This window comes from Aptenodytes patagonicus, chromosome Z (assembly GCF_965638725.1).
Source record: "Aptenodytes patagonicus chromosome Z, bAptPat1.pri.cur, whole genome shotgun sequence".
NCBI lineage: Eukaryota > Metazoa > Chordata > Aves > Sphenisciformes > Spheniscidae > Aptenodytes > Aptenodytes patagonicus.
In genome coordinates this window covers 3,753,294-3,778,637 of record NC_134982.1, presented here as the reverse complement: position 1 = coordinate 3,778,637, position 25,344 = coordinate 3,753,294, and the positions used below count along the sequence as shown (strand labels likewise).

At 47.6% G+C, this 25,344-nt stretch overlaps 1 protein-coding gene across 4 annotated transcripts in view; it reads left to right on the top strand.

Annotated features, from left to right (window-relative positions):
* Positions 1-25,344, top strand: part of LOC143172346 (CBP80/20-dependent translation initiation factor-like) — a 149,737-nt gene that overhangs the window by 32,695 nt on the left and 91,698 nt on the right. For all 4 annotated transcript variants that reach the window (XM_076361664.1, XM_076361663.1, XM_076361661.1 and 1 more), the window contains 4 exons: positions 1,674-1,757; positions 16,757-16,830; positions 17,725-17,829; positions 21,488-21,563. In XM_076361664.1, the coding sequence (XP_076217779.1) occupies positions 1,674-1,757; positions 16,757-16,830; positions 17,725-17,829; positions 21,488-21,563 (339 nt within the window). The remainder of the gene's footprint in view (positions 1-1,673; positions 1,758-16,756; positions 16,831-17,724; positions 17,830-21,487; positions 21,564-25,344) is intronic.

The following is a 25,344-nucleotide window of genomic DNA, read 5'->3' as shown; positions in this document are numbered from 1 at the left end:
TCTGCCGACAACTTAATCTTTAACTTTGGGCAAGTTACTTAATCTCTCTGCGGTTCATTTCCTTGCGGCTGTAATAATGTTTTCCCTGCCTGAGAGAGGATAAATCCACTCACCCATGTGTGTGAGATGCTCGGATGGTACCACATCCCTGCATAAGTGTTCTCCATGCCGGGGGAAGGAAGGAAAGGCACATTGTGTGCTCCTCCATCTTCCATGCCACTCACAGGGGAGCTGAGTCCATCTCCAGTCTAGAGAATCCCAGAGTGTGGACATTTCCATCATGGGGGTGTCTCCTGCCTTGCTCCCACCAGAAAAAAAGAAAGTCGGAGGGAAAATGCAATTTTCTTTCGGCTGTGGACATAATAATGGCTGAGCTGTACCTTGAGAGAACTTTCCAGGCATGTGGTTGCACTCAAAATCGTTAAAGGAGATATGCATAGGTCTAGCAGAAGGCTCTCAAGCGTGATAGCATCATGAGCTTCTCCAGGTAGGTCAGCAGAGGTGGCAGGAGAGCAATGGGCAGCTCATTAAAGAGCTCGTTAAAGGTGAGGCTGATGTTTCCCATCTGGTTGAGCTAGCATGGGCTCTCCGATGAGGGCGGAGCTGTGCAGGGATGGTGAGCAGGTCTAGTGGTGGCTCTTCCTCTTATTTGTGGGCTGATCCGTACTTGTCAAGAAGCTCTCAGGTAGTTGCTGTTTGTACAGAATTGAGTTTTCATTTTTCTTGACACATCAGCCTTGGTGATGGCATCCAAGTGGTGAGTGTCTCTGGCACAGCCAAGTGCTTCCCAGGATGAAAGACCTCAGAAATGGAACTGGTCACCAAGGTTCAGTATCAACTTTGGGGGGGGGGGGGCAACAAAATGACTTTAGGATTAAGCAGCATCTCTTATGTTTGTTTACTTGATATTTCCACACACACACCCAGTATGATGCAACCCTTCATTTCTTTGTGAGGGGGAGAAACCCCAAATGACCCCAAATTGAATTATTTTGGTGGAGGCACCTTGCTGTCAAACCTTGGGGGAAACAGCAGGTCATATTCCAGAGCTGCTCGCCTCTGCCATGGGCTGTGCTGTCCTGCTGAGCTCCCAGTATGGCCGGGAAGTCCCCTGATGCCCATGTCCTTCACCATGGGGCGAAGCTGGTGTGACAGCAGGGCTGCAGCATACAGCAATGGCCAAACCTGCAGCTTTGAGCTCTGTTTTCTGTTTTGTTCAAAATAGAACCACAGGTTTTTGGCAGCTCGGGCCTCATAGCTCTCCCTGAAGCGAACAGAGTTGGGAAAAGCAGAAAATTCCCAACTTTCCATGGAAGACTCCATGGAAAAGAGTAATCAAGTCAAGCTGCCCTGGTGCGTACCACACGCCTGAGATACCAAACAGCATTGGAGTCTGCGAGGAAATAGTGGGGATGGATTTTATTGCAAAGCATCATTTCAGGTGCCTTCCTGCAATTGTTCCTGCATCTTCCCTCTGCTCACTGTTGGCAGGTGGAGCGTTTGCAAGCCAAAGCCTTTGGGATCATCCTCAAAAAGGGGGGGGGGAGGCGGGCCGCACGCATACAGTGATGCCCGCAGCCAGACGGTGTTTGCTGTGTGCTGTGGACTGACACAGCAGTTTTCCCCAGCCCAGCTATTTTTTTACACAATCCCTTTTTTTATCCCTTTTACAGTGGACGGCGGATTGTAGCGAGCAGCTTGATGGCAGCTGTTCCCCATCCCGAGGGAAGGGCTCGTCGTCTCACGAACACAATCAGGTAGGGGTTGTGTTTAGCTCTTCCTCACCAAACCTTCGCTTTTGTTCTTGTGCTGCCTCATCTGGCAGTGTGAAGCCTGCCCGTGCTGCCAGCTTTCCCCCTCCTGTGGAAGGGGAGACGTGTCCCTCTGCTCGGCATCTGAAAGCTTGCTCCCACCGAAACTATGGGAGATGGGCAACATCCCGATGTGCAGATGGATGCTTTGACCAGGAGCTTATTGCTCTGCAATAAAGGGGAAAAAGTATGGAGCGTCCCATTTGTTCCTGAAGAGCTTCTTATTGCCACCTGTGCGAGGGGCCTATTTGGAGCATCAAAGCTGACTTGGAAGTATGAGAGGTAGCTGGGATGAGGGATCTTTGTGTAGCTGTGCTTCTTGGTTATGTGCTGCAGCACAAGGATGGTGTTGCAGGGAAGAGGATAAAATAGCTGAGAGGGTGAACTGGGAGAAGAAGCAAAATTGCACGTGCTGAGGGCCTGTGTTGGGTTTGCAATGACAGAAGCCAGGTGTGAGTCGGTTTTGGCGGTTGTACGTGGTGTGAACATCAGTGAAGAGTATTTACCAAGCGCTGCTGGCATTGCTGGAGGTGGCTTTCTCTCCTCCATGTGATTACCGGTGTGGGAGAGGGTTGGGTAGGGTGGCGGCATGGGTTTGACCATTGTCACGTGGTTGAGGAGCTGCTGTGCCACCATGAGACCATCAACCCTCTAAGAGCAGCGTTCGCCTGAGGAGATAGGAGACCGAGTGGGCTGCAGGAAAGGGTGAAGCGGTGTTTGCAGTTGCTGTGGCTCATGGATGTGCCACCTGGAGAAGGGGCTTCAGGCCGGTGGTTTTGGTGCTCTTGCCCTGCTTGATGTCCTCACGTGTGGGATCTGTGAGAAGAAGCCTGTGAGCCCCTTGCAGGGCGGTACAAGAGGACGTTCTGGTCTAAGCAGTGCGTATTGCAGCTCCCCCATCCCGTTTTGGGCACGGCTTCTTCCCACGCAGGGCTGTGCTGGAAGCTGCTCAGCTGCGGGATGGGGGCTCACGTGTCCCCTTCCTGCCATGTGCCTGGATGCAAGGATGCTGAGAGCATCTGTACAAACACCTGCACACAACAAAGACAAGTTCTTGTTGTGTAGGAAGGTGCACGCCGTATGGAGACACTGCTTCAGATGAGCCTCTGAAGGTGCCAGATGAAATTGTGGATTTAATTTATTATAGCTTTGATCTGCTCCAAAATATTCGGCAGCAAAAGCTCGTCTGGGCTGCCTCCCAGCATTGCAGCTGGCTGCTTGAAATTCAGCTGGGAAGCTGGCCTCTTGGGTTGCTCGGGGTGTTAGCAGGACCAGGTGTTTTCCCTGGGGAAGAAGGTCCCTGGCTCTTTACCCAAGGGCTCAGCTGACGTGCCAGTCTCTGGCGGGTACCACAGGAGGATGCAGGAGTCACACGAGTGATGCTTTCCTGACTCCAATCAGCACAGCCCTGACACCTTCCATCTACCTTGTGCCGTGCTCGCTTTTGTTTCAACTTGTGGGGTTTTTATTGTTTGTTGTTTTTTTTTTTTTCCCTGGGCATTAAACCTATTTGATCTCCTCCAGAACGGAGTTTGTTTTCTATATACAAATAACATTCACTGATGCCCAAGCTGTTTTCCCTGCGTTTGGGCTCTCTCCCAGCCTGCAGCGGAGCTAATAATTATCTCTCTCCATGTTGGGCTTCCTTTAACAGCAAGTAACAAATTTTCCTTGGCACCAAAGAGGAGCTGCAAGCTATTGTTCTTCTGTCCAGGCAAGCGTTTCTCTTGCTGTTACTGATATACGAGTGAAACGCTGCTGGTGAGGACTAGGTTCAGTTTATTACCGTTTCTGGCTGGTTTTTTTTCACTAGTAGCTTTAAACACGAAAAAAAGAAAATTCATTAAGAAGGTGTTTGTCTTGAATGTAAATTATCAATCACTCTTCAAACCTGCTAAGGAAAAAGCTGGCTAATTATTTCCCAAAGGTTGTTAAGGGTTTTTTGTTGCAATTTTTAATGGATTTTGAGGGTTTTGTTTGGAAAATTGAATTCCTGTTTTTCCTATTTTATTTCCAGCTGAGATTGCTGCATTGCTGGTTGTGCAATACGCACCAGTCTTAGTTGAAAAATACTTGGATGTGAGATTTCTGCTGGCTTCAGCTACTGGAAAAATGTGGGTTATGTATCAGTGACCATGACACGCCTCACACAGTTCTAACCTGATGATCAGAAAGGGCATTTATACGGAAATTCAGGTTAGTCCTGGAAATATATTCAGCATCTGATTCCTTTTCTGCGAAGGCAGAGTAGTCCAGGGCCACATTTTCAAAGAAATTGGCTTCCTAAAGGTTATAGGGGAGCCCAGAGTGAAGCTGACTTTCCCATGCCTGAAAATCCCCCTCTGCATCCCTAAGTACCTGATACCTTTGAAATTCTTGTCTCTAGGATCCAGCAAGGTTAAGGCAAATAAAAGAAAGATTTTTTTGTGTGTGTGTATAGGTGTATTATGTATTTATATAGACATTTATATATAATATGTGTGTATATAAGCATCCACAGGATTTTGTATAAGTGTGGGGCTGAGAGCAATTCCTGGATAACTTGCAATTTAAGGGTAATAATAAGGTGTCTTGATGCAACCTGCAGTCCAGGATATTCCTAAATTGCTGTTTTTCCGACATTGTTGGGTATCTCTGGGAAAGACCACCCCATACTTGCCCTGTTCTTGCACTGCTTGGTGAGACATCTGCTATTAGCAGCTGTGGGAGACTATATGGGGGACAGTGCCCGTAGGCTGGCACTTGTGCATCCCGTACAAAGCAGTGGCTTAAAAAATGGAGAAAATTCCCCCTGGAAACCTTTTACTGTGGTCTTTCCAGTTCTCTGGGCAGGTGGCTGCGAGAAGATGGTCTGCTCATGGAGGATCTCATGAGATACATTTCATGAACTCCTGGTGCGCTGAGAAAATCCTGGCCTCACAATTACATTCAGCTCATCTATAATTCTCCTTGTTTCCTACTGTGAACGCTTTCGTTTGCTGCATGGCATTGCCGTGCTTCGCTAAGCCCCGCTGCATTTGAGCGATACCCCCCAGAAGGGTCTGGTAGCACCGTGTGAGCCTCTAGGGTGAAGACCACTCCATCGAGGTACGCAAGATACTATCTGAGCACCATATTACCTCTAAATGAGGAAAGTTTAGATAATGGAATCATTTTAAATCTTTTTATGTTTGGATTTTTTTTTTTCTTAAAAGGACCCAGTGGGAAGATTTTATATAATACTTTATTTGCATTCCCCCTGTGAGGCTGTCACAAGTAGGAAGCTCTTTGATATATTTCTGAGAGCAATTCATTAAGTAGAAGACTTCTGGTATGGTATGTATTTAGAGAGCCAGCGGAGCTCTTGGTACATGAAAGGTCTGGCAGCAGCTCCATCCCAGGCTCCCCTTATGTAAAGGGCATTAATAAAAACCAGAGCAACTCTGCAGGTTTGTCCCATTTCTCCAGGTGGTGGGAGAGGGAGAGCTGAAAATCCTCCTTCCCGGCCAAGTCCATCCCTTCCCCCATGGTGGCTGGCTGTCACCCATCATCACCAAGCAAAAGCCTGTGTTGTTGGCAGTAAATGGGACTGCAGTTTATTTTACTGCTTATTTGCATGTGTGTCCATGTCCCACCAGGTGCAGCAGGGACTTGTTGTGTGATTGGGGACCTCGGAGGCTTCTCCAGTTGATGGTCATGTTGCCTATCTACTGAGCAGTGAAGGAGCAGGCAGGGTGTGTGGATCACATCTGGCTTATCCTACACCCTGCTGGTAGCACCCTTCTGCTGTCCTCCCTGAGGAGCTGGTGGTGGAGGAGATGACTCGGTTTGCCTTCCCATTAAGCCAGTAGAAACAGCAGCACGCCTGTGGCAGGCAGAGGTGGTGGGTTTCCAGCCTTGGGTGTTGGTTGGAGATGATTAGCTGGCCGTTGGTTGGAGATGATTAGCTGGCCGGGGTCAAGACCATCCCAAGGGCTGCGCTATCAAGTTAACAGCATAAGATGTTGAGTGTCCTGCGCTGTTCAGTAGCGTGGAGATGTAGAGGGCTTTGCAGGGATTGTGTGCCTTTGTCACCAAGCCTGGCACGTCCTGCCAAAGGGTGTCTGAACCCAAGCCCAAGCCTTGCTGATAAGGAAAGCATGAGAAGGTCCCACAAAATCAAATGTAATATCGCATGAAACTTTATCTCTGATGTCTCCGTGACTCAAAGAAGCACAGTGCTGTGCTAGCGCCAAAACGTTTCCAGGCAGGAGATGCTTCGCGTCGTGTGAGCTCAGACTGTAGGCGAAGGACATCTGACCTGCCTGCATCTGGGGAGGTGCAGCCGGGGGAGGTGTCTGACTGCTGTGTGTGGGGTGGGAGCAGAGCAGATCCACTTAAACCTTTCAGGTCCCTCTTGCATGTGTCTCACCTGAACCCTCCCGATGACTTCCAACCATGTGAAGTCATGGCTGGAAAAGCTGCTACGCTGCCAAAGCCAAGGCAATAGTAGGGATGGGGTGATGTGTGAAGGTCATCTCTTGGGAACCAGCAGATTTCAGTGCACAGTGGAACTTAATTTTATAGAAAGTGGAAAAACCAAAGTATCAGTGCAGATTTCTCTTGCAATTCCAGAGATTTTTTTTGCGGGCATCAGTGCTGCTTGACCGCCTGGGGTCAAACACCAGGAAATCCTCCCTGATGGATGCTGCAGAGGCAGGTGGCAAGGGATCACTGTCTCGGGCAGTGGCCGTGTCACTAGGTCCAGAGTTGGACTGAGGCTCCTGCAACCAGCACCGCCGTCATGTAAACTTCTCAAGTCGTCGGTGAAGTCGTCCGCTTGCCGGCTTAAATCCACTGACATCAGCAGGCAGCGTGTAATGCTCCAAATCCTTGGCTAACCAGATCAGTGCTGGAGAGGGGGTGGGTGCTGCTTGCGAAGAGGCTGGCAGGATCTCCTGACCGAAGAGGTAATTCATTTCCCCATGCTGGTAGACAGCCTTTGTCTGGCTTTAGTTGCCCATCCTTGGGTCCGGATCTGAAGCACAGTGATTTTCTTGCTCAGCAAAACGTGAAGGATGATCCTGGGGGCAGTTTGGGGTTCTCCATCTCACCGACCCGCTTGTATCATAGCCCAGGGCCAGTTTGTACAGTGAACTTGGTTGAGGTTAGCCAAAGAAGAAGACCTGTTGGAACAAGCGGGTGCTGGCAGATGCTGCAGTCACCATTGTCTCGTTTCCAAAAGAAAAAGAGAAAGCGAAAGACAGGGAGTTACTTTGAGGCTTTGCTAGTGAATACAGGTTGGTGTAGCCCTTGCCTGATGGAGGCAGAAATTAAATCTTTAAGTGGGGTGACCTGCCCGTGATCAAAGAGCAGCTCTGAGAAAACCAGTCGCTTAATGGTTTTCTGCCTGTAATTGCTGGGTGACGCTCCCTCCATGTAGTGAATGCAGCCCTGTTCAATTGTGGTCAGAGAGGACTGCTGAGAAAGAAATCAAGTCCTTTAGCTAATATATAGGTTTAACTTTCTCTGGGACTTCTGTTCGGAATACACCTCGTGAAGCAGCACCACCCCTCGTGAAACAGACACCTGCTTGAGTGTCTGAAGATCTGGGAGTGAAATGCTTCACTGCTTTGCTGTCTGATTTAGGAGAACTGTTGCTGCTTACAGAGGACGGAGGAAGGTGTCTTCTAGGCCTGGTGTCACTAGTGACTCATGTGGGAGGACATCTTGTCACCCTCAGTTTCCATTTGTGTAGAGCAGACAGGGTGATGCCTGTCTGCCCGTTGAAGGGAGAGCTTCCCACACTCCAGTTCTGTGAAACTTGCAGTAGCTGAGTTACCTTTGAGGTCTTCATTCTTCTTCCAGATTTGGTTGAATAGGTCAACAAGTGCCGCAACTCTTGGCAGGGAAGGGTTGATGTGAGCCATTTCCTTCAAGGCTCGGGCGGGGGCTTGCTGCTGGGTTTCCATGGCATGTCTGAAGTTCTTGGTGCCATTCTGGGTGCTTTCAGTGTGCCTTCTCATCCTCATCCATGCACATAAACGAGCTAGCTAATACATCCTTGGCTAACACATCTCTTCTGGTGGTGTCTGGATGGAACACAACCACACAGGCTGGGCCCTTTCATGGGGAGTCCAGAATGATCCTGTAGGCTTAACCTCCTACTTCCAAGCCCATCAGGTCCTTTGGTCCTGTATTGTGGCACACCTTTAGGTAAAACCTTACTTTTCCTGGTGGGAGAAGAGCTCCAAGCGATGTTTGGTGTCCCTTCTGCTGTGCCTTTACCTAAGCAGTGAGCAGGTACTGTACCAGATTGGAGCGGGCTGGGGACGGTGGACATGGACCTGGGGAGGGAAGGAGCAGAGCCAAAGTGGTTGGGTTTTCTGCATGATATTTTTATAGGGGCGAGTTTTTTGTTTTTCTTATAGTTTTATGCAATACGTTAAGAAGAAAGAAGCTGGAAATTTGTCCCTACTAAAATGTTTAGAGTAATCTTATATTTTTTTGTAAAAGGTGCTTTTAAAATTATTGAAATAATTGTTTTCATATAAATCATTGTTTTTCCATGGGAAAATTGGAGTGGTTGTTCTAGAATAAGTCTAGAAGAGCAGGGAGATTTTGCATTAAATACTTGGAGTCCGGTGTCAAAATTCTGCATAACTGCAAGATTTAGCTGCAGCACATGAAAACCTCTGCTGTGGAAAAATCTCGGAAAGGACCTTTTAGATGATAGCTGTCTTCTCTTCTGACTAGGATTAAGACTCGAAGTTTGGGAGTCATTTGAAGGACACCCCACAGCTTGGTCTAGGGAGCTCCTTGTAGGTGCCGTGGTGGAACAGTTGTTAAAGCTGGGGGGTATCTCAGAGGCTCTTGTGTCCTGAGAAGCCCTCTAGCTTTCTGTTGTCTTTCCTTTTCCTCTGGCCCACCTTAGGCTGTGAATGCTGTACATTGAATATTGAGATTTTTACATACAATTGAACGTGAATCCCATCAAGAATCCACTGATGTCTTCAGGCCACTTAAAGCTAGTGGCATTGCCATGCTTGGTCTACACCTCTATCAACGCAGCCAACTTCACCCATACTTATGGTCACTGAGAGCAACCACGTAGGTGGTCACCGTGTTTCCGTTTATTGCCTGTGCACTGGAGAAAGTTGTCTCCTTTTTCTGCAAATGGGATTTTGAAACTTGCACTGAAGCAGCAGAAAGTATTAACTCTTGAGCTGGCAAAGGGAGCGGGATTAATTAGTTCATGCCTCAGAGAGCTAGCTGTGAAGGTAGAAATTGCAGTGTAAGTGAAACATACGATTATTGCTAATTAAAATGCAAATGTTAGATTTGACAGCTAGTTTCCGAAGGAGGGTGGGTGGCAGTGTTAATGTGCGCAAGCCTCACTGTTCCCAAGAGGGTGCAGAACTTGGCCAAAAGGTTTGGCATGGATGAGAACAGCTGCTGGGAATCAGTCTCTGGAGGGGGTGACGTTTCCCTCCAAGCCCCAAAGAGTGGCTCAGAGGTCCCATCTCCTGTTGGTGAGTGTAGACCATGAACTGTAGGTGGAGGAGCCCAAATAAGAGCTGGGAACAAGAGTTCAGGGGTTGTTTGGGGTGTTGGGAGAGACTAGGGGAGTCTTGGTCTTTTGAGGGCACAGCAGAGAGTAACGGGGCCAGGTGATGGGGGATTGGGTTGGCAGGCGACAAGGGCATGGGATGGAGAACTTCGTGCATTTACAACTGTTTCTTCAGCTTTTGTCAGAGCTGCATTCAAATCTGTTCCTTCAACATGCTGAATTACTTTAGCAAGAGCACTGTGTGGGAGACATGTAGGTGGCCATGCTGTGGGATGGAGGGTGAGCAGTGCCACGTTTCACCGTTGCGGAGCCACAGCTTTCTGCTGAAGTCCAGCTGCCTGTATGGGTTTGGGATGGGGTTTTTATGGTTTTTGCGATGATGCTGATGGAGAGTTTTTGTTGCTCAGTTGTTGTTTTTTAGGGAACGATCGTTACCTGCATACTCTCGCCCGCTCCTCCTGCATCACCCATGAGGTTGGTGTGAGCTTCCCTGCTCCCGCAGCAGGGAGATCTGCAGAGAGGGTTCATTTTAGCACAAAAGGGCTTTATTAGAGGACACAAAGCCACCAGAAATGTCTGGGAGAGTTTCTGGTGGATGTATTTCTGTTCTGGAGATCTGAACCGCCGACAGTAAGGTAGCAGTTAAAAGTTGTTCATCTTTGGCAATTAATCAGAAATTTAGGTAAAATATTGAGCTTGGCTGTGCTGCTGAGTTTGAACATGAGTGTATTAAGGCCATACTCGGTTGGACTGTTTCAGCTTCAACAGAAGTTTCAACAATTTTTAGTTCAGCAATTTTTATTTTTAAAATAATTTGTTTTTAAATATAAATATTAATAGGGCGTGATAAAGATAAGGAATGTGAACAGGGAAAAGACCCCAGGCCATGAGCTAGAGCCAGGAGACAAGCTGATTTAGTGGGAGGGTATCTGTGATTTTTATCTAACTGGTTCGTGCCGTATCTGCTGGCTTGTCTCGGTGAGTTTGGACATTGATGCATGGTGGTACCAATCTCCCCATTTCTCACAAGGGTTTTATTGTGGCCAGCCGCGTTTCTGGAATTTGCATAACCTCAGGTTGTCTGCAGTCAACCACAACCAAAAGTTGGGTCAACTGAATATAACCAAGTGGTGATGTTTATTTTCAGTGTGTCTTTTAAAGCGAAGGGTGCATATGCTGACCTGGTCCCATGTAGCACTTGGCACAGAAATTTTTCATACGTGGATGAACAAGACGTTCAGTGTGTAGGATACGGTAAATTGGTAATTAATCCTTCGAACATCTAGGTGGTGAGGGTTCATTTCTCCCAACCACCTTTTCAGTTGGTGCGCATCTTTCCCACGTCAAATGAGATACTTCTCACTTCTCAGGATGCCCGCAAGACTGGCTCTTCCCCAAGGCTTCCCAAAGTGGCCACCGGCCTGTGTCTCACAAGTGGCATCGATCAAGTTTTTTTTCCCTCCATGCCAATTTAACAACTCCTTTAACTTTGTGGCACTCGGTATTTCTCAGCCATCGGGAGATTCAGGTCACAATGTGGCGAGGAGGGAAGAAGGTGCTTTCTGCTGTTGGTGTAACATCTCATGGGAATAACCACAACCTCTCAAATTTCATCTATACACAACTTGAAAACCAGTTGACCTCCTCTTTTGAAGTCAGTACAGATTTTGGGCTATAGCAACCGCAGTATGTTTGAGCTTGCTTGAGACTTGCTAGGTTTGAGGATGGAGAACGTGCAGCTGGAGCAATGCAGAAACTGGTACTGATGCATTTTGCTTCCAGTCCCTCGCATTGGGTAAACACTTAGATGTTTTACATGTGCTAAGGTCTGTGCTGGACCACTGGGTAGCATCACCTTAGATAGCTTAGGGTCTGCTGTGCAGCTATCTCCGTGCCCCATCCAACCCAGGTGGCAGTGGTGGAGCTGGGACCTGGTCTGTGCCCCCAGATTAGTGACCTGGACTTGGCTGTTGTGTGCAAAGAGGAGTTCACGCCTTGCTCTGCTGGTGAGTCCTTCTGGCTCTTGAAGGCCAAGGTGGCTCTGCCCTTAGGCTGTGGCAGTGTCCACAGAGACTCAGGCAGTCCCACAAGGATGTTTGAGACATGAGAAGTCCTCTTTTAAGTGTCAGCTCTCACACCAGTCCTGAAACACATGCTCCCCTTTGTATTTCCGAGATTTTCAGAGTCCTTGAAAGAGTTGAATATTCTGCAGTCTGTGATTTCATGTTTTTTTAGTCATCTTAGGTCACTTCAGAGGTCTTTCCTAAGCCTCTGAGCAAAGCTTTTGGAGCAATTACCCTGACAATATCCACCTTTCTCCCCAAGCACCTGGTGGGATGTTTGGGTAGATAGGGCTGGTCGGGTGAGTTATTCTGGTTTTCAGATGACTCATCTTGCCCTGAGGGCTGCCGGCTGAACAAGAAACCTGCAGGTTGCTTGACAGCAGAACAAGTGTTAGAAGAATAAAGGAAAACATTGGGGACAGCTCCTTAATAGGCAAAAATAGTTATTTGTGCAACGTGTCTTCTGGCGAACTCCAAGTGTTTTCAGGTATGCGAGTAGCTGGATTCCAACGGTGGACTGAGCACAGGGAAAAACTGACTGAGAAGTTGATTTGGGCTTGGGAGGGGAATTAAGGATATATAAGCAGTTTTAGAGGATGTGGGGTTGCTGAATATGCATAATTAATCCTCATGAAGTTAGAGGAGGTACTTACCTCTACTTATTTTTCCCCATGCATAGACTAGAGCACTAGAGCCAAATCTTACCTTCATTGAAGCCTCCCACAATGTCATCCCTTTGCAATGTGTAAATAGAACATGTTAAAAGGACTCCAAGAAGGTCCCATGCATGGGCATGGTTTTGTAGGTGCTTGCACGTGTCGTCTGGGAGCTGGAGCTCTCCTGGCTCACCGGGTCGGTGGTTTTTGTGGGTGCGGGACGGCGTTGCCCTTGACTAAAGCGAGCTGTTTGTTGTTTCCAGGAAGACTGGGATCACAGCAGCAGTGGGAGTGCAGGATCCCGGCCGGGGTCGGACTCCAGGCATGGGTCTGGATCCAGGGCTGGCAGCCACGGGAGAAGCAGCCAGTTCAGGCAATCCACCAAGGTATACCTGGTAGCGACGTGCTGAAGTCACGTCCTTTGCTTGCTGTTTATCGGAGGCATCCTCCTAATGGCGTGTTTTGTGTGTGTGTCTACGCATAGGGTGTGAGTGCATGTCAGTTATGATGGACACCTCAGAGACCTACTTAATTCATGCATAATGTGTGACCTGGCTGCTGAGGGCTGTAGCCCTCAAGAAGTCCATTGAGGTGTGCCGAGTGCCTTAATATTGGGAAAGAAGTCCCTAGTCAGCTGGTTTAGTGCAAAGGAAATTAGGCTTTTTTTGGGAAATTAAGAGATGTCTAATTATTTTTTGGCAAGTCTTCATTAGAAGTTGATATGTGAGTGGGCACCACATAGATGGTGTTAAATGGTGACCTTGAGTCCAGCTGCTTTCTGTGGGAGCGGTAAGCAGGGCTAGATGGGGACTTACCTTCCTGCCCTGCAAAAGACTAAGAATTTGCATTTGATTTGGTTTTAGGTCCATTCCTTGAACTCAGACCAGGGACCTCTTCTGCGTGTTTTAGTCAGCCTCTGTCCTCTCGGAGTTGTTCTGCTTTTGCACACGTGAGCACTGGTTGTGCCAGAAATGGAGGACGGACTCTGAGAGATTTGGGGCCAGTGGTTCAAGTCCTGGTCCATTCATCCATCTCATCCGTCCTGGAGAGCTTGAGGAAATAGTCTGTCCTCCTGAGCCATGCTGTGGTGGGAGAGGACCTGCAGAACCATGTCGTTGCTGGAAAGTGATGGTCCTTTCCGGGAGGAGCGAGACTCAACATACCCCTTTTTCTTTGAGCAGGGATAATAACGTCTTCCTCAAAATGTCTATAGATTTCTTATGAAAACTTGCAGTTTTCAACAAGAAAACCTTTAATCAGAGCCTTTTCAGACAGTTCGGTGTCTATCTATCTCTTTTGTTTTCTACCAAAGTGCAGCCAGGGGTTGTAGGCAGCTGAGAAGGAGGAAAGGTGGGGGAATCTTCTCAAAGGCAGAACTGAAAAATGCTTAAGAACTAACACATGCCGCAGGATAATCCCTGAATTTATACCACGGACTCAGCCGACCACTTGGCATTGTTCTGCATTAATGCTAAGCACAGCAATGAGCTAACGCTGTTGCAATCGTGTGACGAAGAGCATGATTTTGTATTTGTAGCGGTTTGCTGGAGGATAGTAATGAGGAGCAGCGAGAGGAACCAGTGGGACGCTGAGCTGGGCTTTGAAAAGCTGCTGCGTGCATGCAAATGCTGACTTTGTGGGGAATTTGCTGAAGCTGCATGCATGGATAAACAGTCAGAGTCCATGCGGCCGGTGGCGTGGTCTGTCCTGTTGTGCGGGCAGCCGCAGGGGTTGGGCGGCGGTGGATGGAGTTGATGTGTGCTCACAGGGGCTGGAGGACAGAGGTTATGGACCTGCATTTAAACCCTACTGGGTGTAGGATCGGCTTTACCGGATCTCTGATCATTCTGGGTATTTATGTCGTTCTTGTCAGTGTGTCTGTCAATCATCATTCCTGGTAGCTTAATTAATTTTCAGCAGTACTAACCCCTTCGCGGTGAAAATTATTATCTAAAGCTGAGGGTTGGGTCATTGGGAGCTTCAGGTTAAAACTGCTTACAGTTATAATTGCAGTCCTGGGGGAACTGACAGCAAGTCACTTCTTTTCTTAAATACATGCAGTTTTTTCTTTTGTCCCTGGACTTGAGAATTGGCTTTTTTAAAGTCTTATTGTTAAGTCTTGGTACCATGCTGTGAGCATTTTAGTAAGTGCCCTGCAGCTCAGGTTCACTGGGGCAGCAAGCACACTCCCTGCCTTGTGAGTTGAGACAGAAACCGGTTATAGAGACAGGTCATCGAAGATCAAAAGGACATCTCGAAATGACTGTAGTGACTCACGACTTAATGACAAGTTGCATTATTGTTTGGCCCCGGCGCCGTCTTTATGGAGTCTGGCTAATGCTTGGAGTGTCCCCGAGAGGTCATGGGGACATCGTCTAGGAGGACCAGGAGTTGCAGCCTGGTTTGGGTGGGAGCATCCAACCGCTGCCTAGAAGCTTGCACCCATCTGACGTCCTGCACTACCTGAACCATCGCTGCAATTTCCCCTAACTGCTGGGATCAGTGCCAGGGCTGACCTGCCTGTGCTCACCGGTATAGCACCGATGAGCTGATGCGCCGAGGAGATGCGGGGGAGCTGGGTGGGACAGCTTGTGCGGGCTCCGCTTACGCCGTGGATTAGGAGGTGTTGGTGCCAAGGCTCTCCCTCCACATCCAAACAGATTTCAAGCCGAGCATCGGACGGTAATTGCTAGACGCTTTATTTCAGGGCTCAAGAAGGGGCTCTGCAGAAGCCCTGTACCAAGCTGAATTTGGGCAACAGCTTTAGGACACAACCTGTTGCATTAGAAACCCACGTTATCTTAAATTTTTGCTGTTTAGTGTCTTTGTCGCTGATTTGTCTAAGCCTCATTGCAACTGGTTACACGTTCCCAGTCTTTCTCCCTGAACCCAAATACGTTACTCTTAGGAAATCCTATTGTAGCTGGCTCATTGACAGGTTCTTAAAATATCCCATGTCCATAGGAAATGGAAAGGGAACTGGATCTGCCTGCAAGAAGAGGTATCTCTTCTTTGGATGATAAAGACCTGCACATGTATATTTTCATTGTACTGCATGAGGATGCTTCTAAGGATTTAGAAAACTAATTTGTCTCCTTGGTGGGAGAAAATTTTGCTTACATTTGCCTAAAATAAAAAGCTCAGCTTCCATAACTGATCATGAGAATTTTATATATTTCTGGTAGTTTGTTTCTGTGCAGAGACATGTTGACCTGCAGATCCCCGGAAGATAAAATCATAGTCCATAGACCCCTTGGAGGAGGCAAAAAAGGGAGCAGTGGGGCTGCGTTTGGAGTATCTGATGTCTAAATTGGTTGTTGTGGTGGGAATGGCTGCGAAGTGTGACCATCTGTAGCGTGCACCGAGGATGCGCGTCCTGCTCGTTGGGAAAAGATTGCTCACTTTATGGGCAGATTGAGGTCTGGACTGCATTAAGAAATGGTCTATTTTTTATGAGTTTTTAGTGTCTCAGTTATTATTAGTAATATTTGAAAATGGCAGAAATTATAGGATGGGGAATATATGGAAGCCACCTTCTCCAGCACGTGTTTCACCAGAGTGGGACCATTTGGGCTGAAATAAATAATCTGAATATATGCAAGATGATGAATAATCTGAATATGTGTAAGAAATGTTGGGGAAAAATTGGTAATATGGGATTCCCTATTTGTAGTGCATTTACGTGTCCATCCCATATGAGTCTGAGTCAAATCTGATTTCTTGAATGATCTTGAATGGCAAAATCCAACCTGCTTTACTTCTTCGCCTGTAAAGGGTGGAAAGGGCAGCCCTCTTTCTGCAGGCTGATGACTGTAAAGGGGCCATGAAGGCCAAGTGTGAGGTCTTTGCTTTAGATGCTCTTGCTTCAGGTCACCAGTTTTGCCAAAAGCAGCTGCACGGGAGAATTCAAGGTGCTTTGCGGTTTGCCGGAGGTTTCTCATAATTCCCACCTGATTATACTGAGATGCTTTTGCTTCTCAGGGGAAGGAACCATCACCTTAGTGTTGGTGGGACATGTACCAGAATAACCGTGTGAACTCATTTGCCGGTGTGCGTGGCAGCGGTGGCACGGTGCAGGGTTCTGACATCCCCCGCCTGTTATTAGAGCAAGGAGAAGTCATGCCGCCATGACTCCTTGAAGAAGCAGGACGGCTTTCCCCGTCCTTATTGGCAGGCTCTGGTGAAGAGTATCTCCATCCTCAGAGATACTCAAAAGCCATCTGGATGTGGTCTTGGGCACCTGGTTGTAGGTGGCCCTGCTTGAGCAGGAGGGTTGGACCCTCAGAGGTCCCTTCCCACCTCAACTGGTCTGTGACTCTGAAGTTGAGTGTCTTCATGGCTGGGATGTCAACCTGCCCACTGGACCTTAGTGGGTCTTGGAGGTTGTGGATGGTGGGGTAGGAGGACAGGGCTGGAGTCAGAGCTGAGCCTATGTGTCGTCTGCTCCATGTTGTCCACAGCTTTGTGTCCCCAAGGCTGAAACTATGTCACTCCTTGCCTTCACGGTGCACTACGAAAGTAGCGGGCAAGGGGACTCTGCGTTGCAGTGAGCTTGGATTCACACAGGAGCGGAGGAGCCCACGTGCAGAGCCGGGACACCTCCGCGGCTGGCAGCAGGAGAGGCTGTGGCAGGCTGTGCCGTGGTCCGGATAGCGCTGCGTGCCTTCCAGCGAGTAACCGCCTTTCCCTCCCTCCTAGAATGGCAACAAGGAGAGCTCCCTTGACATGCTGGGCACGGACATCTGGGCTGCCAACACCTTTGACTCCTTCAGGTAAGCCGGTTTTAAAACGCTTTGAGAGAGATGGACTGTGCCCTCTCTTAGCCTTTGCCCACATGTCCGTCCTGCCGGTACCCAGGCACCGGTGAGTACCCTGCCGGTACTCATGTCGCTGTTCCTCCTCCTCCCCGTCCCCATTTAGCCCGCAGCACTACACACAATCGATCGACTTAAAGCATCCTACGTGCTTAGGAGAGGCCGATGGATGGGTTTGCAGTCCAAACATCTGAAGCCGATACTTGATGTAATTACTTGTAATCATCTGAGAGCTGCGCAGGCAGGACTTGAGGCAGCTCTGAGCTACTGCTCCAGGACTTCTTTCTTCCATTAATTGGTGGTGTGATCATGCGTTGGCTTCACAGCTGCTGAGAAGAGCTCTTCAGCTGCTGCTTCAATGCAGGGAAAGTGGTGAAATATGCTTTCTGTCCAGTTTTATGCATATCTCTGTGCCTGGAGCACTGCAAGAGTCTGCAGGGGTTGAGTTCCCACCTGGGACTTGCTCCAGGCTGTTGGAGCGAGCAGGTTTTGCAGGACCAGAGAGAACATATCCATTGCATGGACCAGACCACCACCTGTTATGATACCCCCTTGATACAGAGAGCAAGTATAGTTAGCAAGGTGTGTGCTGCATCATGCTGCATCATACATCAAAACTAGGGGCTTAGTGCAAGCAACAGGAGCTCAGCATCTCCAAAAAACCAGAAGAAATTAAAAGAAACATGATGGAGCAGCGTGAAGGTTGGAGGCCTGCATCTGCGGCAGGGAGCAGTGCCTCCAGAAGTGCCAACTCTCCTTGTCTGCAGGCTCTGATGTGCCCTCTGCTCTTCAGCTCGGTGGTGTTTAATTAATAGTGGACTTTCTTTGTCTTTCCCTGTTTTTCTCTCCTAGTGGTGCGACGTGGGACTTGCAGCCTGAAAAACTAGATTTCACCCAATTTCACAGGAAGCTGCGAAACACCTCCAAACACCCGCTGCCTCAAATAGACAGAGAAGGGTGAGTGCCGTGTGTGCAATACCGTGCTCTTCAGCAAGGTCTCTAACTTCTCCCTTGCAGAGGGAACGCTAGCTTGGTGGCATGGCTCACGTGGAGGACATGGGGAAGAGGTGCTGGACCATATACGGGGTTTGAGGATGCCACGATCGGTCTATCTGACTCCTCTATCATCTGGTTCTGGGCTGGAGCAGAGCTGCTCGCTGTATTTTGCATTGCATCAGTCTTTAAACCATGTTGGATCCAAGCCTCCTGGATCCAAGCCTCCTGGATCCAAGCCTCCTGGATCCAAGCCTCCTAGATTTAAACATCTCTGAATATTGGAGGAAAGATCCTGGCTTAGTGCTGATCTCAATTACAGTTCCCAAAAGCGACAAGGCTTCTGCTGTTCTCCCCAGCAAGACTTCAGGGAAGGAGAGAGCATCAGTGTGATCCAAGTGTTCATCCCCTATCTGCTAGCGGTAAAATGTCTGCTAGCTGTGAAAATACTAAGCAGCTTCTTTTGGTGGTGACAGCCTCTAGAGGCTTCCACAGTATCGCTGGATTCCTCTTTGGTTATTTGGTCAAGCCAAATAAATGCATACTGACACCAAGTGGTTCACCGATGTTGCTTAGATGGACATCACCATTTCTCCGCAGATTCTCTGCAGGCTGAGAAACAATCGTAGCGTGGTTTTTCCTCTCCTTATCGTTCAGTCCTGGTGCTTAACGCACTGGCAGTGCTATTCAGGGCTGCAGGCAGTATTACCTGTCCTGTTATCCCAACTTACGACAAGGCTTCAACTCATCCCTGACGCAACTCACTGCAAATCTCGGCTAAAGAAAAAATAGAGTAAGAACTCCATAACCACATTTTATCCCATCAAATTTTTGCCATTTTTTCCTAGTCATTAATCATTTCCTGCCCATAGAGGAAGGAAAAAAAATCAGAACGGGTCTAAAAGATGGGGCTGAGAAGATTGCAGGTGATTTCTCATTGCCACGTTGTACGTAGGGATGGGAATCCTCTTTCAAATAAGTTTTTTCTGTTGACAAGTTGGTTTTGACAGAGTACTGGCCAATGCCATAGGCTTCGCTGGGCGTATCTTGTTGCAATCCCAGCCCAGTTCAACATCTGCAGGAGGCTCCTGTACCGTATAGTGACAGGCAGACACTCGCACAACTGTAGAAGGCTATTTTCTGCGCTGTAAGTATTTACTGCAAGTATATAAACAGCAATTTTCAGAATATTTGGAACAACGCTAAATTTCCAAGTCACTTAAGTGCCTTCGTCATGCTTACTCCCATTTCTACAGATGGTTTTGAAAAACGGGATGAAGGGCCCTCTGTAAAATAAGATATAACGTGCTCCCTGGTTGATGGCACTTGCCAAGATGATCCTACCAGCGCCACCTGCTACGTATAGGGAGGATGCAGCAGGGTCTGCTTTATGGTCTGCCTCCGGTTCCTGGTGTACTGTGAATGCCCAGGGTGCAAACAGGTAGAGAAGGCAGTATGGAGATGAGATATTTAATCACTCCTAAATATTACAGCTGTAAAAATGGAATAAGAATGACTGTATATGCAGAAAAGTTAAACAGATGCCATCAGCACAAGCAGTGCATCTCCCAAAATACAGGTCATGTAAGTACCCTGCACTAGAATGGAGGAAGCGCAGACAAAACTGGTTTTATTTTTTAACTTTTGAAGTTGTCTCTGTTGTGTGTTCATCAGCCAAATCCGTGCTGAGCGCCATTCAGCTTGCTGAACCTCCCAGAATCTTCACCTGCTAGCTAGGTGTTTTCCCTCTTGCTTGAGTGGAGTTTTTTAACATGCTAGCTGTGCAATGAAAAATTTAATAGAAAAAAAAGGGGAAGATGCTGTTCAGAATGTGTTTTCTACACTTTAAGTACCAAAGAGACCATTTTGTTGCTGATCACTTGCCCAAGGCTGGCCATGTGGTTGCATCCAGTTGATTGACCTCAAGTGTCCTTTGCTTGGCTGAAGCGTTTTCCTCCAGGAAGACATCTGATTTTATTTGCAGATACTGAGTTTGGTGGTATGATGAATAATCGAAGTGGAGTGGTTAAGGAAAACCAGGGAACTGTACCTCGTTTCTGACCTGCATTTGTCTGCCTTTAATTTCCAGTGTTAGCTCTTGCTGTGCTTTTGCTCTTCCAGTTCAAACAACCTTTTGTAGCTGATATTTTCTCTTCGTTCCAGGTATCTCCCAAGCCCATGCATCAGTTTAGTTTTTCCCGTACTCTAAGAAATCTCTCAACCACCTCTTTGAAACGTGACTGCCCGAGCTGCCTGCGGTCCTGTAGTTCAGGCTCAGGCGTGCTGCCTGTAGAGGAAAGCTGCCTTCATCCCCCTAATCCCTGCCTCCTCATCCCCGCCTTTATGCCACAGTCCAGCTTCAGACATTCACCCTGGGACAGTCCCCATCCTTTTCAGATAATCTTTTCCTACGATACTCTTGCCCGTTCTGTACCTGCAATGGATGTTATTTGTCCCCAGGTGTTTGACTTTTCTCATATATATAAATATATATATTAAAAAAATAGATATTTTTTCATATCTATATATTTTATATACACACACACTATATTTTTGCCTTTGTAAATCAAAGTCATTATTTCATCTATGAGGGAAAGTCAATTGTTGAACACCTCTGATTTCCCATAAATCAGTTAGGGTGTTAATTTAATTAAGTGTTTCCATTCAGCTTGCTGTTTTTTGAGCCTGGTGCTTTAGCACATGCCATTTTTCTCGATTTTTTTCCCCCCATTTGCTGTAATTCCAGCAAGATCTCTTGTTCTCTGACTTCTAGGCACTGATTACCTGGGTCTGCTGCTATCAAAGTTTCTGTCTAATATATGTTATTTAACAATATTTTGTCACTAATTCACCAAAAAATACATTATCATCCTTGAATAATAAGAATAGATCACCTCAATTGTTTATAAATGCAGAAGGATGATATTTATTGACCATTTTTTCTCCTTCTGTATGATTACAAACTCTCTGCATCCAGCTACTAATTATCTTTGGATTGTTTTTTTTCCTTTCTTGATACAAGAAAGTCCCTCAGCTGCCAGCTATGCGTTTGGTCTGTCAGTGCTTGGCTTCTCACCCCAATCTTTTTGCGTTTCAAATTGTATGTTTGTATTTATATTGCTTGCTGTTTGCTGTCTGAGCTGTTTGTTTGTGCTTGTTCGCCGACACCTTTCTCGGCAGGGGAACAGGAGCTCCCGTGGAGACCAACAAATGAGCAGTGCTTCAAAGGAAACATTTTTCATTACATTTTTGTGTCCCCATTTTTTTTTTTCCACGTAGGCTGTGCTTGCGGTTTTGCTTGGTCTGGGGATTGAATCACCCAACGCTGCTGCTCAGGACTGCCTTTGGTCTTCTCACTGCTGCTATTACCAAAAGCATTTGAACACTGTGGCGGATAGTGCAGGTGGAGAGGACTGGGAAAAGCATTTAATTTTGTATTAATGGCTTTCCGCCCATGTGGGAGTGTTTTGGAGGCACAGCTTACTTGCTTCAGAGATCCTCTTTGTTTTCATGAGGGTCCTTTGCAGTAAGAACTAATCTTCCCCATGTGCCATAATAGAAAATTAACTTTGGTTCCAGCGAGGTTTCACTTGGGTTTGTTTTTGTTTTCTTCCTGCCACAGGCTTGGAAAAGGGAAATATGAGGATGGTGACGGCATCAACTTGAATGACATAGAGAAAGTACTTCCAGTGTGGCAGGTAGGTGATGAGGACATCTCCTGCCTGCGGTACGGTGGAGACCAGCAGCTCCCTGCCTTACCTTTCCTTAGGAAACCCTCCCCAGAAGTGGGAAAGCCTGGGCTGGATGCGCTGAGCTATGGTCCTTTGAGGTTTGTGATGGAGAATTATGCCCGTGGTTTCAGCAAGCCTTGCTGTGAACCTTCGTGCTGGGCAAGGGCAGTTACAGCGGAGACTTCGTTGGGAGGTGAAACGTTGAGGACAGTATATGTATACATACATATATACCTATATATACACACACACGTACATGGGCACAGGGCTCATATATTTTAGGAAAGGAGGTTCTGAAAAGCACCAAGCCTCCTGACAGCTCCAAAATACATTGCTGCCAGGAAGCCAGAAGTGATGGTGTGCTGACCCAGATGTTTCCCCTATGGGGTGCGCATACGTTTATATGCAATGGTCATCTACTTGTACGTTTTCTCCAGCCTGTTTCTTCTCCAGATCTATCTCTACATCCCAGTTTTGGTAGTTCTGGTTAAATGACTTTATTTAACCATCCCCCTGATCATTTTCGTGGTCCTCTTCAGGACCCGCTCCATCAGGTCCATGTCTTTCTTGTGCTGAGGGCTCCCGAGCTGGACGCAGTACTCAAAAAGTAATTTTTCACTCTCCAGAGCCCTAGTCCTCAAAGGAGCTGAGTGTCCTGGGCTGGGCAAGTTTCTGAGGATGCTCAGCGTGTTTTTGCTGAAGTCTCCTCTTTGCCTCCAGAGGGAAGGACGGAGACATCTCATGTGCTGTGGTAGCGTTACCCTTTTCAGTGCCGAGCAAAGAGCTCGCCGGGCTTCTTGCTCATGCATCACGTGAGGAAGAGCCTCGCTCATCCTGCAAACCGTGCAAACCATGTGATGATCTTACTATTTCTCTTGGGTGTACTAAATACGCAAAGCAGTGGAAAGAGTGGAGAAGTGCTGCTGACTTTGGCAGGGAGGAACGCTGCCTGCAGCTGCTTTCTGCTCAGTTTCTTTCATGCTCGGTATGTCTGGACTTTAGGTCACAGGGAGAAAACACCAGGTTCAGCTGATACAGACTCCAGTAATTCTGCAAAATAAGGTTATTTTCCCTGGGGAATAATTGGAAATGAGGAATCAAACATCTTTGGTGTGAAAAGCTGACGTTCTTCTCTAGGGTTTAACTTCTTTTATAATTGACAGCTATTAAATAAGCCAGGTCCTCCTGGTCTGGTTGTGATCTCATCCTGTCATAACACCAGGTTGAGTCCATAGACTCCAGTGAATTAATACCAATATATACCTTAATACCTAGCTTAATTCTTAGTGCGGCAGCTCTAAGCTGGAAGACCTGGTGGGAATGCTGGATTTGGTGTTTTGTTTGTGCCTCTGGGCAGACTCATGCAATACTACGTTATTTTGGAGACTCGCTTACCTAGGCATGAACAGTCATATGTGCCTGTGGGAACTAGGAGCCGGGTAGTTCTGGGTGAGGATTTATCTTGTTTGGCGTTGACAAGTGAAATACTTGCAGACAGCTGGTTTAATCCTGACATATCATTGTTAACTGGATTTGAACGTGATCGTGCAATGCCGACAGTGATTTTGCTGGTCTTTATCCCTTGTTTTAAATGGCTCTGTGGAGCACAGTGCGTGGGGGCATAAGGGAAAATATTTGTGTGAGCCTATGGAAGAAAAATCTTTCACCTTGCATGGGGCTTTCCCACGCTGCGGTCGTGTTTGTGTCGTATCCTGAAGAAGAGGCTTTTCAGGTTGGAGATACATAAATTCTTGTTCTGTCTGTGTTTAAGATCTCGTGGGTTGCTTACGGCAGCCATGCATGGACGGAGGGGTCGGTCCAAGCATCCTCTAGCGCGACTGGGCTGGTCCGAGCATCCTCCAGCGCAACTCGGATGCAAACGTTTTGCTGCTGAATGTGCTTCAGCAGCTATAGCAGGGTTAAGAGCACCAGTTTGAGAGAGGTAGAGAGTCGCGCTTGCAGGCTGCTTTGGAAATTTGGGTTCCTTTGATGGTAAAGTAGGATGGACGTAGGACACGAATCTAGAACTAATTTCCAGTATACATCCAAGTCTGTATGTGTATCTCTACAGGGAGATACAGTGACCCCCCTAGTGGGTTAAGCAGAATATTCTGGATATCTGGACATTAATATATATACATGAGTTTTGCTGCTGGAATCTATCAATAGTATTTTAACAAAGTATTGCAAGGAAAGCCTGTGACTATTTGGCAAATAAAAGGTGAAAAAATAAACAAAAAACAAAACAACCTCCCCCAAAACTTTCTTTCTTCATAGCTGTCTGAGGGGAAAATGCTTGTTGCGAGCCTTTTGTTTTGAAATTGGAGAACGCATGCATCCCATTCCTTGGAGATGCTCTCGTCGGGCTCCACGGCACGGCGCGCTCTGCCATCTCGTGGACACGCACAGGCAGGCGACTCCGGCTCCGCGTCGGCGCTGGGCGCGATTCCTTCGTGACAGCGTTGACAGCTGGTATTTTGAAGCTTCCTTCTGCCCCATCTTTTCAAGGCTCATCTGGGGTGCTTGTTTTTACTGGTAAACAGGCTTTGTTTTGAAAGCATCGTGCTTAGGAGTGCATGAGGTCATTGCTTTGGCTCAGCTCGTGAGCCGTAACCTCTTCATCTCTCCTTACTCACAGGAGTCTGTAGTTGGATTTGGGCACTGATTCACCTAAGTGCTGCCAAAAAGTGACTTTGGAAGAAAATAATCTTTTGAAGATAAGTATTACCCATTCATAAGATCTGCTTTCTATTGCACGCCAGGGAGGATCGGTTGTCTGCTGCGTTAGGGAGGCGCAGCTCAGATGCAGAGCCAGTCTTCATCATCCTCTCCGTTTTCACCTCAGCTGGTTTGCTGGAGGAGACCATGTAACCATTCTGGCGTCAGGAAGACGTCACGGGGAGGGCTGAGTCAGTGCATTTTGCTTTTGCTCCCTTTGGCAAATGCTCGGAAAGGCTTTCAGGCTTGGACGTGTCACAGCCGAATGCCCCGGTCCTAGATACGGTCTGAAGACTGCGAGCCCTTGGCAAACTCTACGCTTAACAGAGAAAACAACCCAAGGGGTCATGTCCTACAAGATACCCTCCATCCTCCCTGTGAAGGTCACGAAGGATGCAGGAGGCTGCATGTCACAGGGACATGCTGTGAATGCTGACAGACACGAGCAGAGAGTTTTGGGACACATCCCAAGCGGTTTCTGGACTGGCATCTTGGAGTTGTTGGCTTTCGGTTTGCTGGACTCTTGCCTCCAGGCTGGGCCTGCCCTCCTCCAAACTGCGTTTTAGGAGGTAGAAATTATGTGGCACTTTTGAAAGGGATACTGGGCTTTACTGGTGCTATGGGGTAAACTTGGAAGACAGCATTGATGTCGTTTGGTTTGGCATCTTAATTGCCTCGCAGCTCACCTCCTTCCGTTTCCTTACTGATTTTTGACCCTTTTTGTCATGTGCTTGGAGTTACAATAAACTGCTTGTTTCTATTCTGGCTACAGTTGTCATCCAGCTTCCCTGTTGGATGAGAAACAAGGGAGCAGCTCCTTTGGAGAAAGGCAGACTCTGTAAGTTGTTCGTGTTCCTCTTGGCACCGCTGTATTCCTGACTTTGTCCAAACAGCCTTAGAAGCGCCGGGATTCCTGACCATGCTGGGATCCCACCTCAATTTAGGCACCTAACAGGCGTCTCTGCACACTCTCCTTGGGACCCCTCCTCACTGACAAGTATTTTCAAGTCAGACCTTACAATTCAGTGCG